The 20,352-nt window shown below is 48.7% G+C and overlaps 1 protein-coding gene across 1 annotated transcript in view; it reads left to right on the top strand.

The window, feature by feature from the left end:
* GRIPAP1 (GRIP1 associated protein 1) overlaps positions 1-20,352 on the top strand; it is a 57,029-nt gene that overhangs the window by 19,618 nt on the left and 17,059 nt on the right. Inside the window, 9 exon segments of the mRNA XM_060269059.2 lie at positions 491-586; positions 2,029-2,241; positions 3,152-3,265; positions 3,416-3,493; positions 4,539-4,634; positions 5,684-5,740; positions 7,620-7,719; positions 17,322-17,449; positions 18,892-19,020. Of these exon segments, the coding sequence (XP_060125042.1) occupies positions 491-586; positions 2,029-2,241; positions 3,152-3,265; positions 3,416-3,493; positions 4,539-4,634; positions 5,684-5,740; positions 7,620-7,719; positions 17,322-17,449; positions 18,892-19,020 (1,011 nt within the window).

The raw sequence follows: 20,352 nt of genomic DNA, 5'->3' as shown, positions 1-20,352 counted from the left end.
CTGTTCCAAATGAAACATTTCACCGACGTTTCAGTGCCGGACTTCATCTCTAACTTTGTTTTTAAGTGGTGGGTGCAAAACGGTGGTTCAAGTATATTGAGGGACCACTTAACAAAAATTACTTGGTTAAGTTGGATTTGCCCATGTTGGAAAAAAGGGTTGCACCCTTTTTTCCACTCTTAACTTGGATGGTGAGCACAAAAGGGTATTTAAAGTTCTTACCATGTACAATGAAGTGCTTGTGGCGGGGGGGGGGCAGATGAGTGTTCAAAGTGCATCATGTAGCTGATCTCAGTAATCCGTCTAACAGCCCTGTAAGGTGGGCCAAAATGTGTTATGGGAAATCTCTTCTCGATGATGTTCTCTTGGATGTTTGTAGTCCCTCTGTCAGAGGCCTAAGAGGGTCTGTGAAAGAATTGGGGCGCTGAGCAAAGAACTTGGGGGATGGGGAAGGGCCTTTTTCTACAGCCATCTTAATTTTCTCCCTTAGGAGTCTCTCCGGGCCAACACTCGACTCCTGGAGCAGCTGCAAGAAATAGGACAGGAGAAGGAGAGATTGTTACAAGACCTTGATGAAACCAGGAAGGTGAGTAGCTTGGGGGCAGGAAGGAGGGAGGAGCTGGCAGTGGATTTAATACTGGTTGGCACACGGTTTACCTGAAGAAACTCACCACTTCACTTTGGACTCTGGCCACATTCAGATGTAGCTTCAAACCATGGTGTAGAACACAGAGCCTGAGGCTTGTGTGTGGCTTCTTCCTCTCCCTTTTGCACCAGGGTTTCTGAACTGACACCCACCCCAATCATCAGCAAAACCTGGCTTGTTGTTATGTCTGAATATGGTATGCTATGGCTCCCTCAAACCATATTTTGCCCTGAATTCTGGTTTTCAAAAGGCAAGTAAGAGATCAGTTCCAGAAATCCCCAGGTGTGTGATGGGAGGAGTGAGTCTGTGGGTCTGAGACTCAGCTCTGCTCATGCATGGAACACCGAACAATAGTTTGGCTCTCTCTCTTGATACGGCCAGCCTGTTACCTGCCATAAACAAGGCACAGATTGGATTCCATCCGATCCCAAGCATTTTGGAAACCCACAGCTAATGGGACTGGAGGAAAGTGAAAGAGGAGGGAGAAGGGGTATTAGGGCAAGGAATGGTAGCTTTGAGAACTTGCGGTGAACTGTAGTGTTTCCTGCTGACTCATGGAAGCCTACTGAGTTCTGCCTGGTTTCAAGGCTTTCTTGAAAATCTGCCACACTTACTTACAAACTTCTCTCTGTGGTCATGAGAGTCAGAAACTCATATTTTGTCAAAATAAAAAAATCCTTCAGTAGCACCTTAAAGACCAGCTAAGTTTTTATTTTGGTATGAGCTTTTGTGTGCATGCACACTTCTTCAGATACACTTGAAACAGAAGTGTCAGACCCTTATATATATATACAGAGGGTGGTGGGGGTGGGTGGGAATGGGTGATGGGAGTGGTAAACCTGTAGATGGCTGTTAACGACTGCTGATGACTGCAATTAGTCCTGGGGGGGAAAGCAAGGGCTGAGGCGCTAAAGAAAGCTTGATCATGCATAATGAGATAAGAATCTGGTGTCTTTATTCATCCCAGGTGGCTCCATGGTTTTAAGCTTGGTAATGAGTTCCAATTCAGCAACTTCTCTTTCCAGACTGTTCCTGAAATTTCTCTGTAATAAAACAGCTGCTTTGAGATCTTGTATAGAATGTCCTGGGAGATTGAAGTGTTCTCCTACTGGTTTCTCTGTCTTATGGTTCCTGATGTCAGATTTATGTCCATTTATCCTTTGGCGTAGGGTTTGGCCTGTTTGTCCAATATAGAGAGCTGAAGGGCACTGTTGGCATTTGATGGCATACACAATGTTAGAAGATGAGTCTCATGTTTTGTGTTGTTGTTTTAAAAAAGAGGAGTTTTTGAGGGGGATTTTGTGCCGGGTTCCCCAATGTCAGGATTGCTCCATTCTTGTTTGAGGAAAGGGTAACTGCTCTGACTTGTGCCTGCTTTCTAGACGGCAGAGAAGCGCAAGGCCATGCTAGACGAGATGGCTATTGAGACCCTGCAGGAGAAGGGGCGCCACAAGGAAGAGCTTGGCAACCTCCGCCTGCAGCAGGAGAAAGAGGTGCTCGCTGTGCGGGCGCGCTACGAGCGGGAGCTGCGGGAGCTGCATGAGCACAAGAAACGGCAGGAGGATGAGCTGCGTGGCCAGCTGAAGGAGGAGAAGGTACTGGTCAAGGAGCTTGAGTGCCTGGGCCTGGTCTTCCCATCAAGATGTGCATGTCCAGGTCTTAAGGACTAGAACCTTAGTATATTTTCTTTCAATGAGAGCTGAGGTTTTCAGGAGGCTGAATTTCTGTGCCTTCCGTCTGTTAAATTTGGAAAGCATTTGAGTCGCCTCATAATGCTGTTGCGGTGAGAGAATACGCACAGCAAAGGCCACACAGTCCTTTGCAATGCTGTAAGTTCTTGCTCTCAAAAGCCACCTCCTAGGTTCTACTTTATGCCAGCATCAGTTTCTACAGTGACCAGGAAATGGAACTTGGGGGTAGACCTTGTTGGGGGGGTAGGGGGGGATAGATATAGCTCCTGCCCTGTCAGTGTCTCTTGGTACAACCTTTTCTTACCCCCTCAGTGCAAGTGAATGACTGCCATTTTGCCGCAAAGTTCAAAGTGAAGTTTCTTACTGTTGCAACAGGAGCAAAACTTGCAACCTGCTCACCACAGGAGGCATAATCTTGTACTGTACATATAATGTGCAGAGGCATCTTGTTTACCTCCTCCCCCTCCAGGTTCCTGCAATATACGGCCTTTCACCCTTTCCCTTGCTCACCTGTGATAGAGATGGCCATTTTGTTAGCAAATGGTAGTGTGTTCACTTCCTCTACACTGCCCTTAAAGGCCCAGGGCCTGTTTTCTGTGCTGATCTTTAGTTTGCGCTAATTCCCCTGGGCCTACTGCCTGCGTCTGGGATAGCTCAGTTAGTAGAGCACGAGACTCTTAATCTCTGGTTCATGGGTTCAAGCCCCACGCTGGGCAAAAAAATCCCTGCATTGCAGAGTTGATAACTCTCGGGGTCCCTTCCAAGTCTCCGATTCTATGATTGTATGATGCTTCCCTTTTCTCTTGCCCTTCAGGTGCGTAGCCAGGAACTGGAATCCATGCAGCAAACCGTGGAAGAGCTGCGCCTCCAAATACAGTCCATGGATGGCACAAAGGGCTGGTTTGAACGGCGGCTGAAAGAGGCGGAGGTGACTGGACCCCCCCTTCCCCTTAGTGACATGTCACAGGGCAGAACTGGGATGCCCTACTAGAGGGCCAGTAGGGCCCATACGCTTGGTCCCTCCACAAGCCTTCCTGCCCTGCTCCAGGGATCTGATTGTTCCCATCCTCTTTCCCAGGAGCTGATAGAGAAACATCAGCAGGAGCACGCAGAGGCCATGCGAGTCTGTAAGGAGCAGCATGTGGCTGACTTGCAGGTACAGGAAATATTTTGGGCCTTCCCAAATGGGAGAAATGGCAGTGACCCACTCTGGCCGTTGAGCTGCTTCCACAGTCTTGTGGGAGGCTAGTGAACCCAGATGCTCCTCTTAGCAGCTGCCTTGATGCAGACAGTGTGGGTTACCCTGTGGCAGGAGGTTGATGGGTGGAGTGTCCCTGGTGTGGACCAGCCGTTTGATGCAATGGGTTTCTCACCAATTAGCAGGGGGTCAGCAAACTTTTTCAGCAGGGGGAAGGTCCACTGTCCCTCAGACTTTGTGGGGGGGGCAGACTATATTTTGGAGGGGGGGAAAGAACGAATTCCTATCCCCCATAAATAACCCAGAGATGCATTTTAAATAAAAGGACACATTCTGCTCATGTAAAAACACACTGATTCCTGGACTGTCCGTGGGTCAGATTTAGAAGGTGATTGGGCTGGATCTGGCCCCCGGGCCTTATTTTGCCTACCCATGAATTACAGCAACTGGCCGGTGAAACTCAGTTATTCAGCAGCTTGCCTCTTTCATCCTCTTATTTATTTAGCTATTGCTGCAGTCATTCAACAATGTTTTTTTATACTGCCCTTCATCAACATGGATCTCGGGGCAATTTGCAACAATAGAAGCAGGGTGGAAACCCAGATTTAAAATGCAGCCACCTGAAACGGAACAGCACATAAAAGATCATAAAACATACTTTAAAACACATGGGTGAATCCCTGCCCCTGAAGTTAAAAGAGAACAACATTGGCATTCGGCAGAGGGGAGGAAAGTGGTGGGTGGGTGGGTTCTCTTTTGACATCTTTTTGCTTCTGCTCTTTGATTTGGAGTTTTGGGTGATTTTGAGATGTTTGCTGGTCAAATGGGCAGGGGGAAATGACTGGGGGTGCAGGTGGTAGGTTTAAGCGTGGTCCTGTTTTCTTCTCCCCTGAAAGTGCCTCCTTCCCAGCCACTGTCATTTACTGAACCAGCAACAATGGCAGGGTTGGGGAAATCCCATATCTGCTCCCAAATGCCCGCTCTTGGGTTTTCTCCTCCGCAGCTAAAGGACCGTGAGGTGGAAGCAACCAAGGAGAAGCTGCGAGAGATTGAAAGGGCGAAGGATGAACACTTGGACACAATCAGCCGACTGAAACAGGTGTGCATGTGCTGCGGCCTGCCAGCTTCCCCCCAGGAGTTGGTGCTTGGCAGCATGAGGTTCCTAGGTCCACCTGTTCCCTTCCCTCCTGATGGGTTTGCCCATCTGCTGGATTGTGCCTCTTTTCTTTCCAGCATGCTTGCAGTGTCTGGTACAGATAGGCAGGTGGTGCTCTCCCACCCCAAGTCACATATCCAGGCGGGACTTCTGCAGATTGATCCTTCTCACTGAGTCTTGGTTCCCCGTCTGGTGCACTAGGTGGAAAGTGCCCCGTAGTACGTTCGAGTGTAGCAGAGTTCCTTGGGCCTGGGTCCCTTGGATCTCTCTTCAGATGCCTCCCCAGTCTTTTCATCCCATTTATCCTAGTTTAGACCAAAGGTTGGGAGGTAAAAATGAAAAATGGCAGAGTGACAGGAGGAATGTGCCCCTGGTGGTGGGTTGAAGGGGGGCAGAAGATTTGGAAGGGAGATCCGCTAGGAGGGACAGCAAAGTGTGAAGATTCGAAGTGTGAATAGTGCTCACTAATGGTTCCTCTTCATCCTGCAAGGAAGTGACAATTGGGGTTACACAGGGCTCTGCCTGGGTCTGTTGTTGTTCAGTGTCTTTATGAACGACTTGGACGAAGGAATCGAGGGGATCCTCATCAGATATGTAGATGACACCAAACTGGGAGGAGGAGCTAGTGCCGCCGAAGACAGAATCAGAATTCAAAATGACCTTAACAGATACATGGGCCAAAACTGAGTGTCCAGTCCACCATGAGAACTATAAATGTCTCCCCTTTTTTTTTTTTTAAAAAAAAGAGGTATTAGTATTTTTCGGGAAACGGAAGGTGGGACCCAGATTCCACAACTTTCAGCACAGCCGTGATCCACACAACCATTTCCCCCTGCATGATAACCGTTCTGCCTCTCAGAGGGTGGTGGTTCTGAGACAGGAGCAGAGAGGAGAATTGCCAAGCATTTTCACCCCCCCCCTGAAAGTGTGATAGAAACATAATTTGGCACTTCTGGTCCCAGTGGTTTGTGATGGCCTTGTCTCCCTGGCAGGAAGTGAAGGACACGGTTGACGGGCAGCGGATCCTCGAGAAGAAAGGCAGCGCAGCGGTGAGATGGGGCTTTCCACAGGGAAGTGGGTTGGTGGGGGGGCGAGGCAACAGACACTGCTGATCTTTCTCTTTGAACCCAGGTTGCCATTCCTTGTTGACCATTAAATGTGCTTCTCCCTCTGGGCTCATTTCATCTTGAGAGGCAGGGAACACTCTCTTCAAGAAAGCATGTAGTTGCTGGAGGTCTTGAAGAGCCCCTCCCTGAGCTACATTCCCCACCCCTGCTAAAGAGAGACCAGCAGGAGCAGCAGGCTGACAGTTGTCTACAACAATATATCACTTGCAGTGGGGTGGGGTACTATGGTTAAAGTCCCAGAAAGGAGCTGCTGTGAATTGTGAAGGCACAGCCACCGTGCTCCCCTGGATGAGCCCCTGCCTGGGTCTTAAGTGCATCAGACTCTAGAATCATAGAATCATAGAGTTGGAAGAGACCACAAGGGCCATCCAGTCCAACCCCCTGCCGAGCAGGAAACACCATCAAAGCATTCTTGACATATGCCTGTCAAGCCTCTGCTTAAAGACCTCCAAGGAAGGAGACTCTGAGCTGCTGCCTTGGGTCTCCTCGCTCTGTGCTGAGCTGCATCTCATGCATACCCTCTTGCCTGTCTGCCTTTCTCCCAGCTGGTTATCCGATGCAAAGAGGCTGGGATGCAGAGGACAGAATTGCAGCTGCACTCTTCCTTTTATGAACAGCATCCCTATGCTGTGGTGCCTCTTCCCCTCCCACCCTGCACCACACTAAGAAATTGTCCCCTTTCTCTGCTTAGATGCTGAGCTCTCCCAAGGCTCTACCCACCCCTGATGAGGGGGTCACTGTGGCTCCAACTGATGCCCAATTTTGAAGGGTTCCAAGATCCTTGAAAGTGTGTGTCTTCTGACCTTTAACTGCAGAAGTGCATTAGGGTTAGGGGTCTCCATGGAGTTGGACTGGTTTTCCCTGTTTCCACTGGATAGCAGCTACCGTGTTTCTCACAAAATAAGACGTACCTATAAAATAAGCCATGGCAGGATTTTCATGCATTGACAAAATATAAGACATACCCCCAAAATAAGCCGTAGTGGTGGCGCCATGGAAGAGGAAGATGCCTGTCAGCGCCTGGAACCAGACGCTGCTGCCCCTCCAAAATGCCCAGCAGCATGTGCCACGTGGAGGCCCGACCGAGCGGGAGCCGGCAAGAACTGCAGCGCGCGCCCCGGCGGGACCCGGCAAGAGCCGCAGTGTGCGCTGTGCCGAGCCCCGACCCGGCGGGACCCGGAAAAAGCCGCAGTGTGCACTGCTTGGAGCCCCAAGCCAGCGGGACCCAGCAGCGCGCCCTGCTGAAGCGCCGACAAAGCGTCCAGCAGCACCACGCGGGGCGCGATCCGAACCAGCAGGACCCAGCAGTGCTCTGTAGCACTTTGAATCCTCCTCCTGCTGCGGTTCAGGGCGCTCTGTGTGGCGCTGCTGGGCGCTTTGTCGGCGCTTCAGCAGCAGCAGCAACAGCCAGTTCCGGGCGCCGAGCCGCAGCAGGAAGAGAAGGTAATAAAAAAATAAGAGTAAAATAAATATAAGATGGTGTCTTATTTTAGGAGAAACACGGTATTTGGGTGGCAGCTTTAGAAGCTGGATGGGGAGAGAACCTCGTTCTTCCCACATCATGGTCCTGGCACTCAGAGCTTAGAAATTGGGATCTGTATGCAACTCTGATCTTTCCTTCTGGGTTGGGTGGTTGTGGGCTCACACTGGTGAGAGAGAGGGGGGGAGTATTCTGCCCATGCTCAGTGGCACCCTTTTTATGCTGTTGCATTGGCCTGTTCAGGGCTGGGTTTTGGCGCGGAAAATGGGTTGTGGGGCTAAGCCTGATCTCCCTTGCACCTCCGTCCCTCTCCCCCAACAGTTGAAGGACCTCAAGAGGCAGCTTCACCTGGAACGGAAGCGAGCGGACAAACTCCAAGAGCGGCTCCAGGAGATCTTGACCAATAGCAAGAGCCGGACAGGTGAGAGGGGGCTCCTAGGAAGAGGAAGGACTTTCCCCTCCCCTTTAGAGGATGTGCTCAGAAATGGGAGGATTGTCCTGTGTTTCCGTACCTGGAACATATGCACCTGGTGGATCAGCTGTGAAGGGTACAGGTGGTGCCAGAGGCAAAAGTAGGAGGGGCAACAAATGGAAATGTTGCCTTTGTACAGTGGGCTGCTTTCTGCATGCACTTAACACATCCGCCTCTCTCCTTCCTCTAGGCAAGCAAAAGGCATTATCAGCATTCAAGGACGCATTCTTTCTGGGGGGGGGACACAGGATACAAAGCAAGGGGGCAGTGAGGGGTGTGGCTTGGGGAGACTGCCAAGGGCCAGATAGCAAAGTCTGGAGGGCCACATTCGAGCCTCAAGACTTCCTACCCTGATTTACAAGCATATGTTCTTTTCAGTCGGCAGACTGCAATCTGTTCTAAACAGTTTTTAATGCTGTATTTTGTACTGCCGTAACCTGCTATGGGACTCTCTGGTAAAATAATAATAATATGTAGTGATTGGTAGCTTGTATTCAAGTAGAAAACAGTGTGACAAGTTGCCCTGTGGGGATCTGGGAAGGAGTGGGGGACTTCAAGCAGCTTTTCCTATTCAACTGTCCTTCTCTAGGGGCCCCTTCACAAAAACTCTTCTAACAGGCCCATATTTCATACCCACTAAGATGATATGTGGGGCTGGGTGCACTTTGCCCTAAAAAGAATAAGGAGAATCTTGCTCCAATGAAACCTAACTTTGTCTCTAAGAGAAAGCTGTTTTTTTCAGGCTATATAAATCATCCACTTTAAGTTGATCTGCACAATTGATTTCCCAGTGTTTGCTATTTTGCATAATTTGGTTTCATTACATGTAGAGTGGAGCGGAGAGCGTAGGGCCACTCAGAGTTGCCTGCTGGCCACTAGAAATTTTATTATTCTGCCACCCCTCTCTGGCTTTTCAGCTTGACCAGCTGTTGCTCACACTTTCTTTGAGTTTGCATATGGAACTATAAGGACTAGAAACCTGCTTTAAAGCAAAAACAAAGCAGAAACTGATATTCTCACAGACAAGCTGAATTTTGCACCTTATACTGAATAGGATTTCCTTCCCCACCCCACAGTTCCTTTAGAATCATAGCATATATATTTAGCCCCAACTATAATGTTAGCAGCATATAACATGTCTGTGTCTTCAAACTCATGAGCCAGTGATGACTCATTGTTGTGAGATAATGAAAGGTTTAAAAATGGTGAATGGTCAGCATTTAAAATACAGTGGTAGCTTGACTTACGAACGACATCGACAACCGAATTTTTCAACTTACGAATGGGGCAAATGGTCGCGCGCTTACGAATGTCTCGACATCCGAAAGGAAACCGTGGTGGTTTTAGATAGGGATTTTTTGACATATGAATTTTTAGATAGGGTTGCTTCGACTTAAAAGTTTTTCCGTTTCCAATGCATTCCTATGGGAAATCGCGTTTCCAATGGCGCTTTTCGACTTAACGAATTTTTCGATCTACGAAGGTGCCTTCGGAACGGATTAAATTCGTAAGTCGAGGCACCGCTGTATTACAGTTTTTAGCAGGTAAATCATTTGCATCTTCAGCCTTTAGATATCTGGAGAACTTTCCAGACTTGACTCTTGAGACTCAACTCAAGATGTGGACTGGGATGGCTTAGAGCAGGCACCCCCAAACTTCGGCCCTCCTGATGTTTTGGACTACAATTCCCATCTTCCCCGATCACTGGTCCTGTTAGCTAGGGATGATGGGAGTTGTAGGCCAAAACATCTGGAGGGCCGCAGTTTGGGGATGCCTGGCTTAGAGCCACCTCTGAATGGGAGAGCCATGATAAATGACTCCAATTGGAAGCACTGGATTCTTACCAGGCCTGCTTGAGATGTCACCTCCCCCCCCCCCCGCAATGCTGAACAAAGTCCACTTGAATTCTGTGTTTGGAATAAATGAACCATTCGGAGCAAATGTATTTCCAGAAAATTTATTAAGAACTTGCTCAGGCAGCAGCTTTCAAAGCTCCTGGCTCAGCGTTGCTGAGAACACGGGTAGCATTCCTAATGGGAAAAAACACCCCCTTCTTCCATCCCCGGACACCGCTGCAGTAGGAAGCCAGCTGCCCAGCTTGTGCTGTGGTCAGTCTGACACCTGGCTGTGTCAGCTGCATGGCCCAGGGAGGGTAGAAGGAACTGTGCCGAGGTGGAGTTGACCTGCAGGTGGGTAAGCATGAAAACAGCGGATCTCTTAAATGAGCCATCTGGTTGAGGCTTGAGAGAGAGAAAGGATAATGGGGAAAGAGAGAATGTGGGTGTCAGATTTGTGTCTGGCAGCCCTGCACCACGATTGCATATGTTTGTGTGTGTAGGAGTGTTGCTGCTGGGGCAGAGCTGGGTTGTGTGAGGTCACAGTCAGAGCAAGCTGCTCTCCATGGAGGAAACAGGTGACATCTATGAGGACTGCAAGCGAAAAGGAAGTGATTTAGGCAAAAATCTGCCCTTATTCCCTTATTGGGTTCTCCATCGGTTGGAGAATATAACAGAGGCCAACCAGAGAAGTTTGAGAAGCAAAGCCTTTATTTTCGCTGTTGCAACAGGGTCCTTCCCCTCACGCAGGAGAACAAGGAAGGAACCCCAAACAAAGGTGTCCTGCCCTTAAAAAGAAATTTGAAATTGGTTTCAGCCCACCCCCCAGAAGCATCACCCATACATCACAGAAGGGGTGTAGCCCAAGACCGCCCTCCCTAGATTCATCATAGGTACACCATGAAAGGGGAGGTCTGGTGGCAGTAATCTGAGCATCCTGGACCCTGCCCCCTGCCCCCAAAACCTAATCAACAAAAAAGAGAGATACTGTATTTACATTTCCCTGTTTCCCAGCCAGGTTAATCACACCCTTTTGTCTGGCACTCAGGTATCAGGATGCCAGGGATTATCACTTTAATTCCTGAGACAATGAGAAGGTTCCCCCCACCCCCCTTCTTCCTTGCAGAGGAACACCTGGTTAGAGAGAGAGAGTCAAAATGGTGTCAGTCAGGCCTGTCTTCCTGTGCTGCTTCAGACATGTGCCTGTACTGTACATTCATGTACATGTTTTATGAACAATTATATATATATATGACCTCAAAATTCTTATAACAGAAGGTAACGGAGGTGGGGAGAGGAAGTCGAAAGGCTGATTCTTTAGAGCAGGCATCCCCAAACTGTGGCCCTCCAGATGTTTTGGCCTACAACTCCCATGATCCCTAGCTAAGAGGACCAGTGGTCAGGGATGATGGGAATTGTAGTCCAAAACATCTGGAGGGCCGAAGTTTGGGGATGCCTGCTTTAGAGTATCAACAGAAAACTGGAAGACATTGTCAGGACACAGTAGGAAGAAGATAACTGTTTGAAAAATGTTCCCTTTTCTAGGGGAAGAACTTTCCCTTGCTGCAGATGAAACACATCAAAGTTTTTAATCGGCGAAGTGAAAGTACAGGGAACCTTTGGAGGAAGTGATCATGTCCTCTTGGGTTTCATTATACACAGGCAAGGGAAAGCTGAGTGTCTTCTTCTTTGGCGATCATTCATAGTCGAATAAGATTGTCAGCTCCCTGGCTTTGAGGGCAGCAGAGCAGTCAAAAGGTATTGAAAGGAGCAGTTCCTCCATGTTTGATCGTGATTTTCCTGATTGTGTCCTGCTTCTCTGCCCCCAAGTATGGTTGGGGAAAGGGATTGTCAGCTGTTGCTGCTAATGCAACCTGCAGATAACTCTTCTCTCTCTCTCTTCAAAGGAGGCCTTGAAGTGAGCGCCGTTCCTTCCTTGGCCCCCAGGAGGCACTGTCATTTGGCCCCTGGCAAATTGCTTGGGAGGGATGCCTTTTATCTTCCTGCTTTGATCTAATGCACCCTGGAGTGTGAAGGGACTTTCATTGCCTTCTGAATTCCTCCGTTTTGTGTGTGTCGTGTGTGTGTGTGTGTGTGTGTGTGTGTGTGTGCACGCTCGCATCTGTTTTTTCCAGAGCAGTCTGCACAAAAGAGTCCTTCTCCCTCCACAGGGCTTTCTCCCAGCATGGAGTTCTGTTGAAAAGCCATCATCTGCTTAATCCCCTCTTCTCTCTCCCTCTTAACAAAGAGCGGGTGACCTCCAACTCAGCTTGCTCCTTTAAAAGAAAGAAAGCTGAGCTAAAGAGGAAGAGAGTTGCAGGCGGGGGATTGAAAGGCATCACCATTGGTCCCAAGGGGAGGTTAGCGCTTGAGTTAACAGGTGGGCTTGGAAGGCACTGGAGGGCACTTTGCAGCAGGGAGTTCAGGAGGTGGCTATCATTGGCAGCTCCCAGCATTGAATGGGTCTCTTGTTTTCACCACCGGATTAAAAATTAACCAGCCGGGCTGGGCAGCTGCAGCACTTGCTTGTAGGATTTCTCACTTCCTACACACCCAGCACTCTCCCTCCGCAAAGCTCTCCGGCAGGCAGGCAGCACAAATGGCTAGATACGCCATTTCTGGGCTTGTGGAACAGTCTGGGAACACCAGGTGCTCGGAGTTTAGTGGAGCAAAGTGGAGAAAGGACCTGATAGATAATTTGGATAGGAGTTCCTCATGAGCCCCCATGCAAGAGCAGGATATACACCTATTACAAGCTTATGTGTATATGTTTAAAAATATATATAAAATGCCTCTTTTTGCTCTTTCTTTGATTGAGGCATGGCAGATAAACGGTGGCTGTCTGCTTGCCATGTTGCTTCCAGGTTCCGACTCTGTTCCCGTCCTCTATTTCCCTACTCTCCAACTTTTTATAACTAACCACAATTTTTGAATAGGGAGATGTGGCACTCTAGCCTGACCCAAGAAACGGAATCCAGGCTGGAACTGGGCAGGGGTTGGGATTATGCATATGTAAACCGTTCTTGTTTCTCAGTGGCTGGGATCAAGAAGGGGTGAGGGAGCAGGGCCCACATTTAGCCTTTGGGTGTCCTGGAATGCAAAATTTTACTTTCGCCCATAAAAATGAACAGCGGCCATCGTCACAATGGGCATTTTGCTAATAAGAGGCTTAGAAAGGCTTAAAGTGCTTCACTTAGGTTATCTCAGTGATGCTTACAGCCGCCGTGTATGGGGGCATTCTGATCCCCACAGCTAGTGGGGGGCTGAACCTGTAGCAGATGTGGCTCGCCTTTAACTACCAAACTCGTGGCAGAGGTGGGAGTTGTATTAGTGTCTTCACATTTCCATATAATGGAGGGGAAATTGGGTCTGCTGCTCAGCATCTCTCTACATTTCCTCTGCTGTCTTTCTAGAGTAGCAATTTGTGCTCTTTTAGCAATTTGTGCTCTTTTAGTTCTTTTTGGCTGTCCATTTTAGCTGTCCCATGGTGTGGGGATGTGGGAATGTCTGATATCCTAACTTTTTAATTTAAAGGGTTTATGGCAAAACAACCACAATAACATAAAACACAGTTGGTTAAGACACATTTGTTTAGTCGTGTCCAACTCTTCGTGACCCCATGGACCAGAGCACGCCAGGCACTCCTGTGAGCCACTGCCTCCCGCAGTTTGGTCAAACTCATGTTGGTAGCTTCAAGAACACCATCCAACCATCTCGTCCTCTGTTGTTCCCTTCTCCTTGTGCCCTCCATCTTTCCCAACATCAGGGTCTTTTCCAGAGAGTCTTCTCTTCTCATGAGGTGGCCAAAGTATTGGAGCCTCAGCTTCACGATCTGTCCTTCCAGTGAGCACTCAGGGCTGATTTCCTCAGAATGGATAGGGTTTGATCTTCTTGCGGTCCATGGGACTCTCAAGAGTCTCCTCCAGCACCATAATTCAAAAGCATCAATTCTTTGCCGATCAGCCTTCTTTATGGTCCAGCCACATAAAGACACATAAGATGTTGCAGACCACAAGCAAAAACAAAATCCAGCAACATTATGCATCATAATAAGCCCAAGTTTTCCCTGTAAAATCTTGGCCACCCCACCTCAGATGGCAAAACGGAGCGTCTGAGGGTGACTCAAGGGCCCAGATAGCTTCTTATGCAATACTCCTAGAGCTGGAAAGTGCCTGGCAGGTCTTCTAGTGCAACTTCCTGCTCAGTGCGGATCTGCAACTGCAGCATTCCTGACAGATGACTGTCCGGCCTCTGCTGAAGCACCTGCGAGGAAGGAGAGCTCTCAAGGCAGACTGTCCCACTGTCAAACAGCAACCCTCAAGGTACCAGTGTTCTTCAGCCTTGCAGTCCAGCATCTTCTGCTATTTTTATTTAAATACAAAAATAAGGTCACACACCATGTAGATTGTTTCACAGTAATATAATCTGGATGTTAGCAAGACATTAGTGACAGTGGCCAGATTCTTTTTAACTTTATAATTTGGTTTTTAAAAAATAAAAAACCCACTGTATTCATTAATTCACCACAGTCTTTAATTCATAGCTGTCTTGCAGTTGTTTCATTGACAAGCTCCTGCTTTCGCTCCCCTCTTTGAGAATCGTATCAAATGATTTGCCAAAGGGGGGGGGGTCATCCCACATTACGATAAATTCGTATTCACTGTCAAATGATGCAATCCTGGTAGATGAGACCCTTGTGGTACCAGCCAAGCCCAGATAGGAGGACTGAGACAGGGGAGAGCTGGGAAGAAAGGAAAAATGGCCCCTGGATCCCCATTGAGCAGATGATTTGGGGACCTCTCTGGTCTTGGATACTGGTTCCCCTTCCAGAGGCTTCTCTGCAGTCAGTTTTGCTAAAACACATTTTAAAAAACAAAGGAAGCCAGCTCAGTTGTTTAGGGGGTCTGGTGTATGCACCAGATGGTCTGTACTGGAAGCTGCATTCTGCAATCTGCTGTGTAAAAAGTGCCCCTCGTATTTCGTGTGTGTGTGTGTGTGTGTGTGTGTGTACTCAAGCAGATTTATATCCTGCCCTTTCTCTAATGAATTCAGGGTGGAGTACACAGTTCCCCACCCCCATTTTTATATAATCACAATAGCCATGTGAGGTAGGTGAGACTGGGAAATGATAACCTACGGTAATCCGGCGAGTTTTGTGCCCAAGCAAGAATGGTAACAGCAAAGTTTTGATTATTAGACCCACTAATCCATTAGTGGGCATTTTTTTGCTGGGATTCTGAGAGAATGCTTGACTAGTTAGAGCTTGATCTGATCCATTAAGGTACTACTTTAAGCTCTTCAGCAGCAAGAATACAGACTCGGGATCACTTCACACATGTGAGTTACACTTTAGCTGTGTTGGAGATCTTGAGTATGTACTCTTGGTGTGTTCATTATAAAATGCACTGGTAGACTGTGGGCCTTCTGTTTTTTTATTCTATTTATAAAAATACAGACCACACAAGACTAGTTGGTTTATTCCTGTACATCAGCTCTGAGCACTTGGGCTTTGCAGTGTATTTCAGCACTTTGGACAGCTCCTTGGTCCTATCCCTTAGAATGGAGATGGAGAACTTGGTGCCCTTCAAGTGTTGTTGGATCCCAGCTCCCATCATCCCCAACCAGCATGACAAATGCTCAACATCTGGAGGGCCACAGGTTTCTCTTCCTGGCCTTAAGAGAAGAAAATGCCATAATAATACCAATGCTAGTAGTAGTAAGGTAAGGTAAAGGTACCCCTGACCGTAAGGTCCAGTCCCGGACGACTATGGGGTTGCATGCTCATCTCGCTCTATAGGCCGAGGGAGCCGGCGTTGCAGACAGCTTCTGGGTCATGTGGCCAGCATGACTAAGCTACTTCTGGCAGACCAGAGCAGCACACGGAAATGCCGTTTACCTTCCCACCGGAGCGGTACCTATTTATCTACTTGCACTTTGACATGCTTTAGAACTGCTAGGTGGGTAGGAGCAGGAACCGAGCAACGGGAGCTCACCCCGTCGTGGGGATTCAAACTGTCGACCTTCCAATCGGCAAGCCCTAGGCTCTGTTGTTTAGACCACAGCGCCACCCGCGTCCCAGCTGGTGGTACTACTACTACTAGTAGTAATAAGTGTTGTGATGTACAAGAGCCCCACAGGAAGTGTTCAGAAATCAAGCTGGATTTTCAGTATGGGTTTATTCAGTTGCAGTCTTGCAGCATCGTAAAACAAGCAGTGTTGGTACATTCAAGATACACAGCACACAGGTGGGATTACATTCAGGGAGAAGCCATCACCTCTTCACACCCCTACCAAGTAACTGAAGTGGGAAGTCAACCATGCCTCTTTATACTAGCTGGATCAGTTAGGCAACACCCCATGTCTCATGATGCTTAGTCATCACATGCTGCTGAGTCAGCATTCCCAATTAGCACAGTGTTTGACCCCTTCGATACCCACAGCACTTCAACACTAACAATATCTTGGACTTCTGCTATGTGTATCCTGAGCAGAAATAAAATATAGGATACCTTTGGCAGGAGGGATTCCAAATGAGGCCGGCTGGTAAATTGCAGCAAAAGCTTTCATGAGCAGACAAAGCTGGGAATTCAACACAAGCAAACCACTTCAGACTGCCAGGAATCTCCCATGTGACAAACACCCTGGGCTTGTGTGCGAACACCATGCTCCCAATGCATTAACCATGGTTGAGGAAGTGGGCTTTGGGGTGGGTTCTCTCAAATCCCCCTGCTGGCCTTTTGCATGATTCAGAGTTACATTGATACCAACCTTTACAACAGCCAATGTTTCGTTTTAACCAGCTTATGGGTCCTGGTTAAGATGCATAGCATTAACCATTCTATAAAAAGTATTAGCTGAGAGTCAAAGCCAGTAGAGGGAAGTTGAATTTGTACTGGGGGTGGGTCTAGGGGGAGTCTGGGATCCAGCAGCCTGCTCCTGATCCCTAATCTCTGGTTAATGGATTCTGAATGCTTGCTTCCACTGGGGACCTTGTGTGTTCCTGATTATGTAAACAAGATTGGTTCTGTCTAGCTCCTGGGGGCCACTTGGGAGTCCTGCTTTTGCAGGGAGGTGGTTTCTCCTAAGGAAAGAAGTTGGTGTTGTTTGGGGGGGGGAGATGTGAGAACAGTGAGATCAGTTTAGGACAAGATTCAGCCGCAGAGCAGTGTGGGGGGTGGGGGTGGGGGTAGGACAAACATCCAAATGCTCAGGTAAATCCTGCAGACAGTCTCTGACACCACCTTTTTTTCAAAATACTCCTTGGGTTTATGCTAGGAAATAGCACCTTCCGGGAAATCAGATCCCCCAGGGAGCTAAACTAACCACTCAGCTGGTTCCTTGCAGCCAGGTACTTTCAGAGATTTGAGGGTGGGAAGAGAAAGAGAGACAGAAGAGCCTTAATCTGTTTTTAATATGAACTGGAGCTTGTTCATGCCAGCCCTGTTTGAGGAGCAGATACCAGCCTGTGATGTGCCCCGGACATTACCTAGGCTATGGTATATGCGTGTGTGTACTTTCCGACTGTGGAAAGTATGGTCTCTGAGCATGTAGAGAGTGTTCTTCCTGTGCCAAGGAGCTGCCCCCAACTAGCAGCTACACACCTGAGGGTTACAGGGCAGGGCATTGGGGAGCGGCTGTGGCTTTCTAGCTGCTTTGGAGCCCAGAACTGCCACCCTTCTTGGCGTTTCTAACATTGTGCTCTGCTCTGCCCTCCAGGAATCGAGGATCTTGTCTTGGCGGATATCAGCTCCCCGAGCAGGGCACAGACGGGCGACAGCAGCAGCATCTCGTCCTTCAGCTACCGTGAAATCATGAAAGAGGGATCTGGGCCCGGCAGCAACAAGGTGAGGCATGATAGGTGTCAAGAGGTTTGGCTGTAGGTGCCATGGACGCCCGAGCTCTTGAAGGGGTGAGGTCTGACTGCAGCCCTTGGGTGTAATTTCTCTTCCTGCACCTGTAGATGGGAGCAGACACCTGGAGCTTGCCTTTCAAAAGCAGTGTCTTTCCTCAGATTTGAGGAAGGGCCCTAGCTCAGTGGTAGATCATTTGCTTTATAAGCAGAAGGTCCCAGGTTCAGTCCCTGGCATTTCCAGGTAGGGTTTGGAACAATCCCTTCCTGAAATCCTGGAGAGCTGCTGCCAGTCAGTGTAGATAGTACTGAGCTAAAGGTAAAGGTAAAGGGACCCCTGACCATTAGGTCCAGTCGTGACCGACTCTGGGGTTGCGCGCTCATCTCGCATTATTGGCCGAGGGAGCCGGCGTATAGCTTCCAGGTCATGTGGCCAGCATGACAAAGCCGCTTCTGGCGAACCAGAGCAGCACACGGAAACGCTGTTTACCTTCCCGCTGTAGCACTACCTATTTATCTACTTGCATTTTGACGTGCTTTCGAACTGCTAGGTGGGCAGGAGCTGGGACCGAGCAACGGGAGCTCACCCCGTCACGGGGATTCGAACCGCTGACCTTCTGATCAGCAAGCCCTAGGCTCGGTGGTTTAACCCACAGCGCCACCTGGGTCCCAGTACTGAGTTAGATGGACCCAAAACAGCTTCCTATGTTCCAAACTTTCACTCCTGGGTTGTTGGTAGTTTTCCTATGGTGCCATTTTAGGGATGGGGGTTGTGGGAGTCCCTGTCCCCATGCAACTGGTTTTGCAGACAGCCCAAAAACTCCTCAGGACCCCCTCTATTTCTGGCCAGCGCATTGATTCTACCCAGGGGGTGATTGTTTATAACCGATCAACTTGATCTATGTATTAGCTGCACGAGGCAAAGGAATCCTTTTGTAGTTGCTTTTAAAGGTTCCCTGTGTGTGTGTGGTTGTTTGACCTGCCTTTGAAGTTGCTACAACAAAGACTCTTAAAATAAACCTCTGCAATAAAATCTTGAACATATCCAAGAGAAACTCTCACCCACCCGCTGGCTTCTTTCCCCCCCAAGTCTCGTCTGAAGAGTGGAGAAAATGGGCTTCTTTAAGAAGGAGAAGAAACAGCCAATCAGTTCTTTATTGGAAAATTGGTCAGGGTGTCAGGCATGAGGTTCCTCGTCCTACGCTATAGGATGATGGATATTCTGTGAGTGGCTAGCAGCTAGATTGGCACCTTGGGGCCTGCATCACTATAATTGTTACTTAATTTTTTACATGCAGTTTTGATGTTAAAGTTAAATAGTGAGACACCTTTGGGCACTTTGCAAAATAAGAGAGAAATATTTAAAATTACTTTGGGGCAGAGGATGACTCTGCTTTGGCTGCCAGCCTGCCTGCCAATCCCCTTCTCTACTTGCAGTCCACCACAGGCAGCCCGCAGTCACAGTCGCAACCCCCTAGGCCAGCTGACCTCTCGGATGAGGAGATCTCCGAGCTCTTCCAGCGCCTGGCGGAAGTCCAGCAGGAGAAATGGCTGCTGGAGGAGAAGGTATGGAAACCTTTGTCGGCCCGGTTTGGGAATGGCAGAATAGGCTCTTGTGTGGCATCTTACGTCAGGTACATTCTGGCTCTCCTGTAGTATGGCCGGCGCAGCCGGATGTCTGTACAAAGTGATACACTCCCAGCTCTCGCCAGTGACTGAGAACAGTACCTCTCGGGAGTTTTACCTGTGCTTGACTCTGTGGTAGGGGTGCAAAACTTTTATCAGCCTGAGGGCGGCATTTCCCCTGGAGAACTTGCGAGGGATGGTGGTAAGATCAGGGGCAAAAAGTGGGTGGGTTGATGGATGTGACTCTTGACCTTTGTTCAGTAGGCTATTTTGAGCCACACAAAGCCAGAGGTTCCTGCATAGACCCCTGTTTCTATCAACTATTCAGAAAAGCAAGAAGCGTTGCAGTTCAGAGTTACAGTCCAGCCACGTAAAACACACTTCCAAGAGGAGCAGTGCCAGCGAGTAGAATGTGGCAGGGCCCAGGTCCTGGCCTAGTGAGAGTCCCGAGGGCCACATTTGGCCCCCAAGACCTCTCAAGTCCCCAGAGGAACCACCATGTGGCAGCACATTCTGAACCTTTGGAGATTATTTCCAGAGCCCAGACTGGCGAAATGACTTCCAAGAGCAAAGTCAGTGATGATGGGGTTAGATGGGGGCATATGTTCAGCCAGGAGCTCCGTCTGTAAAAGCATGAGGCTCTTAATCTAAGGGTCGTGGGTTCAAGCCCCACCTTGTGGGGAGGGGACCCCTGCATTGCAGAGGGTTGGATTAGATTACCCTCATGGTCCCTTGCAACTCTGCAATTCTATGATCCTATGATCTAAGACTTTTTTGTTGTATTTTGGTTTGACTAAAAAAGGGATTACCCTGGCATGAATATATCAAAATAATGTGTGAAATATGCCTTTGAAAAAATCCTAAATTTTTAAACTTTAGCCTTAATATGCTAATATAGATTAGTAGCTTAATCTCATGGAACCAGTTTCCTGGTTCAGATGTCAAGCTGGCTCTCCAGATGTTTTGGAACTACAACTCCCATGATCCCTGACCACTGGCCCTGTTAGCTAGGGATCATGGGAGTTGTAGTTCCAAAACCTCTGGAGAGCCAAGGTTGCCTATGCCTGATCTAAGAGCAGGCATCCCCAAACTTCGGCCCTCCAGATGTTTTGGACTACAATTCCCATCTTCCCCGACCACTGGTCCTGTTAGCTAGGGATCATGGGAGTTGTAGGCCAAAACATCTGGGGGGCCGCAGTTTGGGGGTGCCTGTCTAAGAGGCACGGGCAGGCCTGTCATTGGTGGAGTGTCTTGATTCCAGGGCTTTGGGGG

Source organism: Zootoca vivipara, chromosome 15, assembly GCF_965207765.1.
Source record: "Zootoca vivipara chromosome 15, rZooViv2.hap1.1, whole genome shotgun sequence".
In the NCBI taxonomy this organism is placed as follows: domain Eukaryota; kingdom Metazoa; phylum Chordata; class Lepidosauria; order Squamata; family Lacertidae; genus Zootoca; species Zootoca vivipara.
This window is presented reverse-complemented; position numbering and strand designations above follow the sequence as displayed.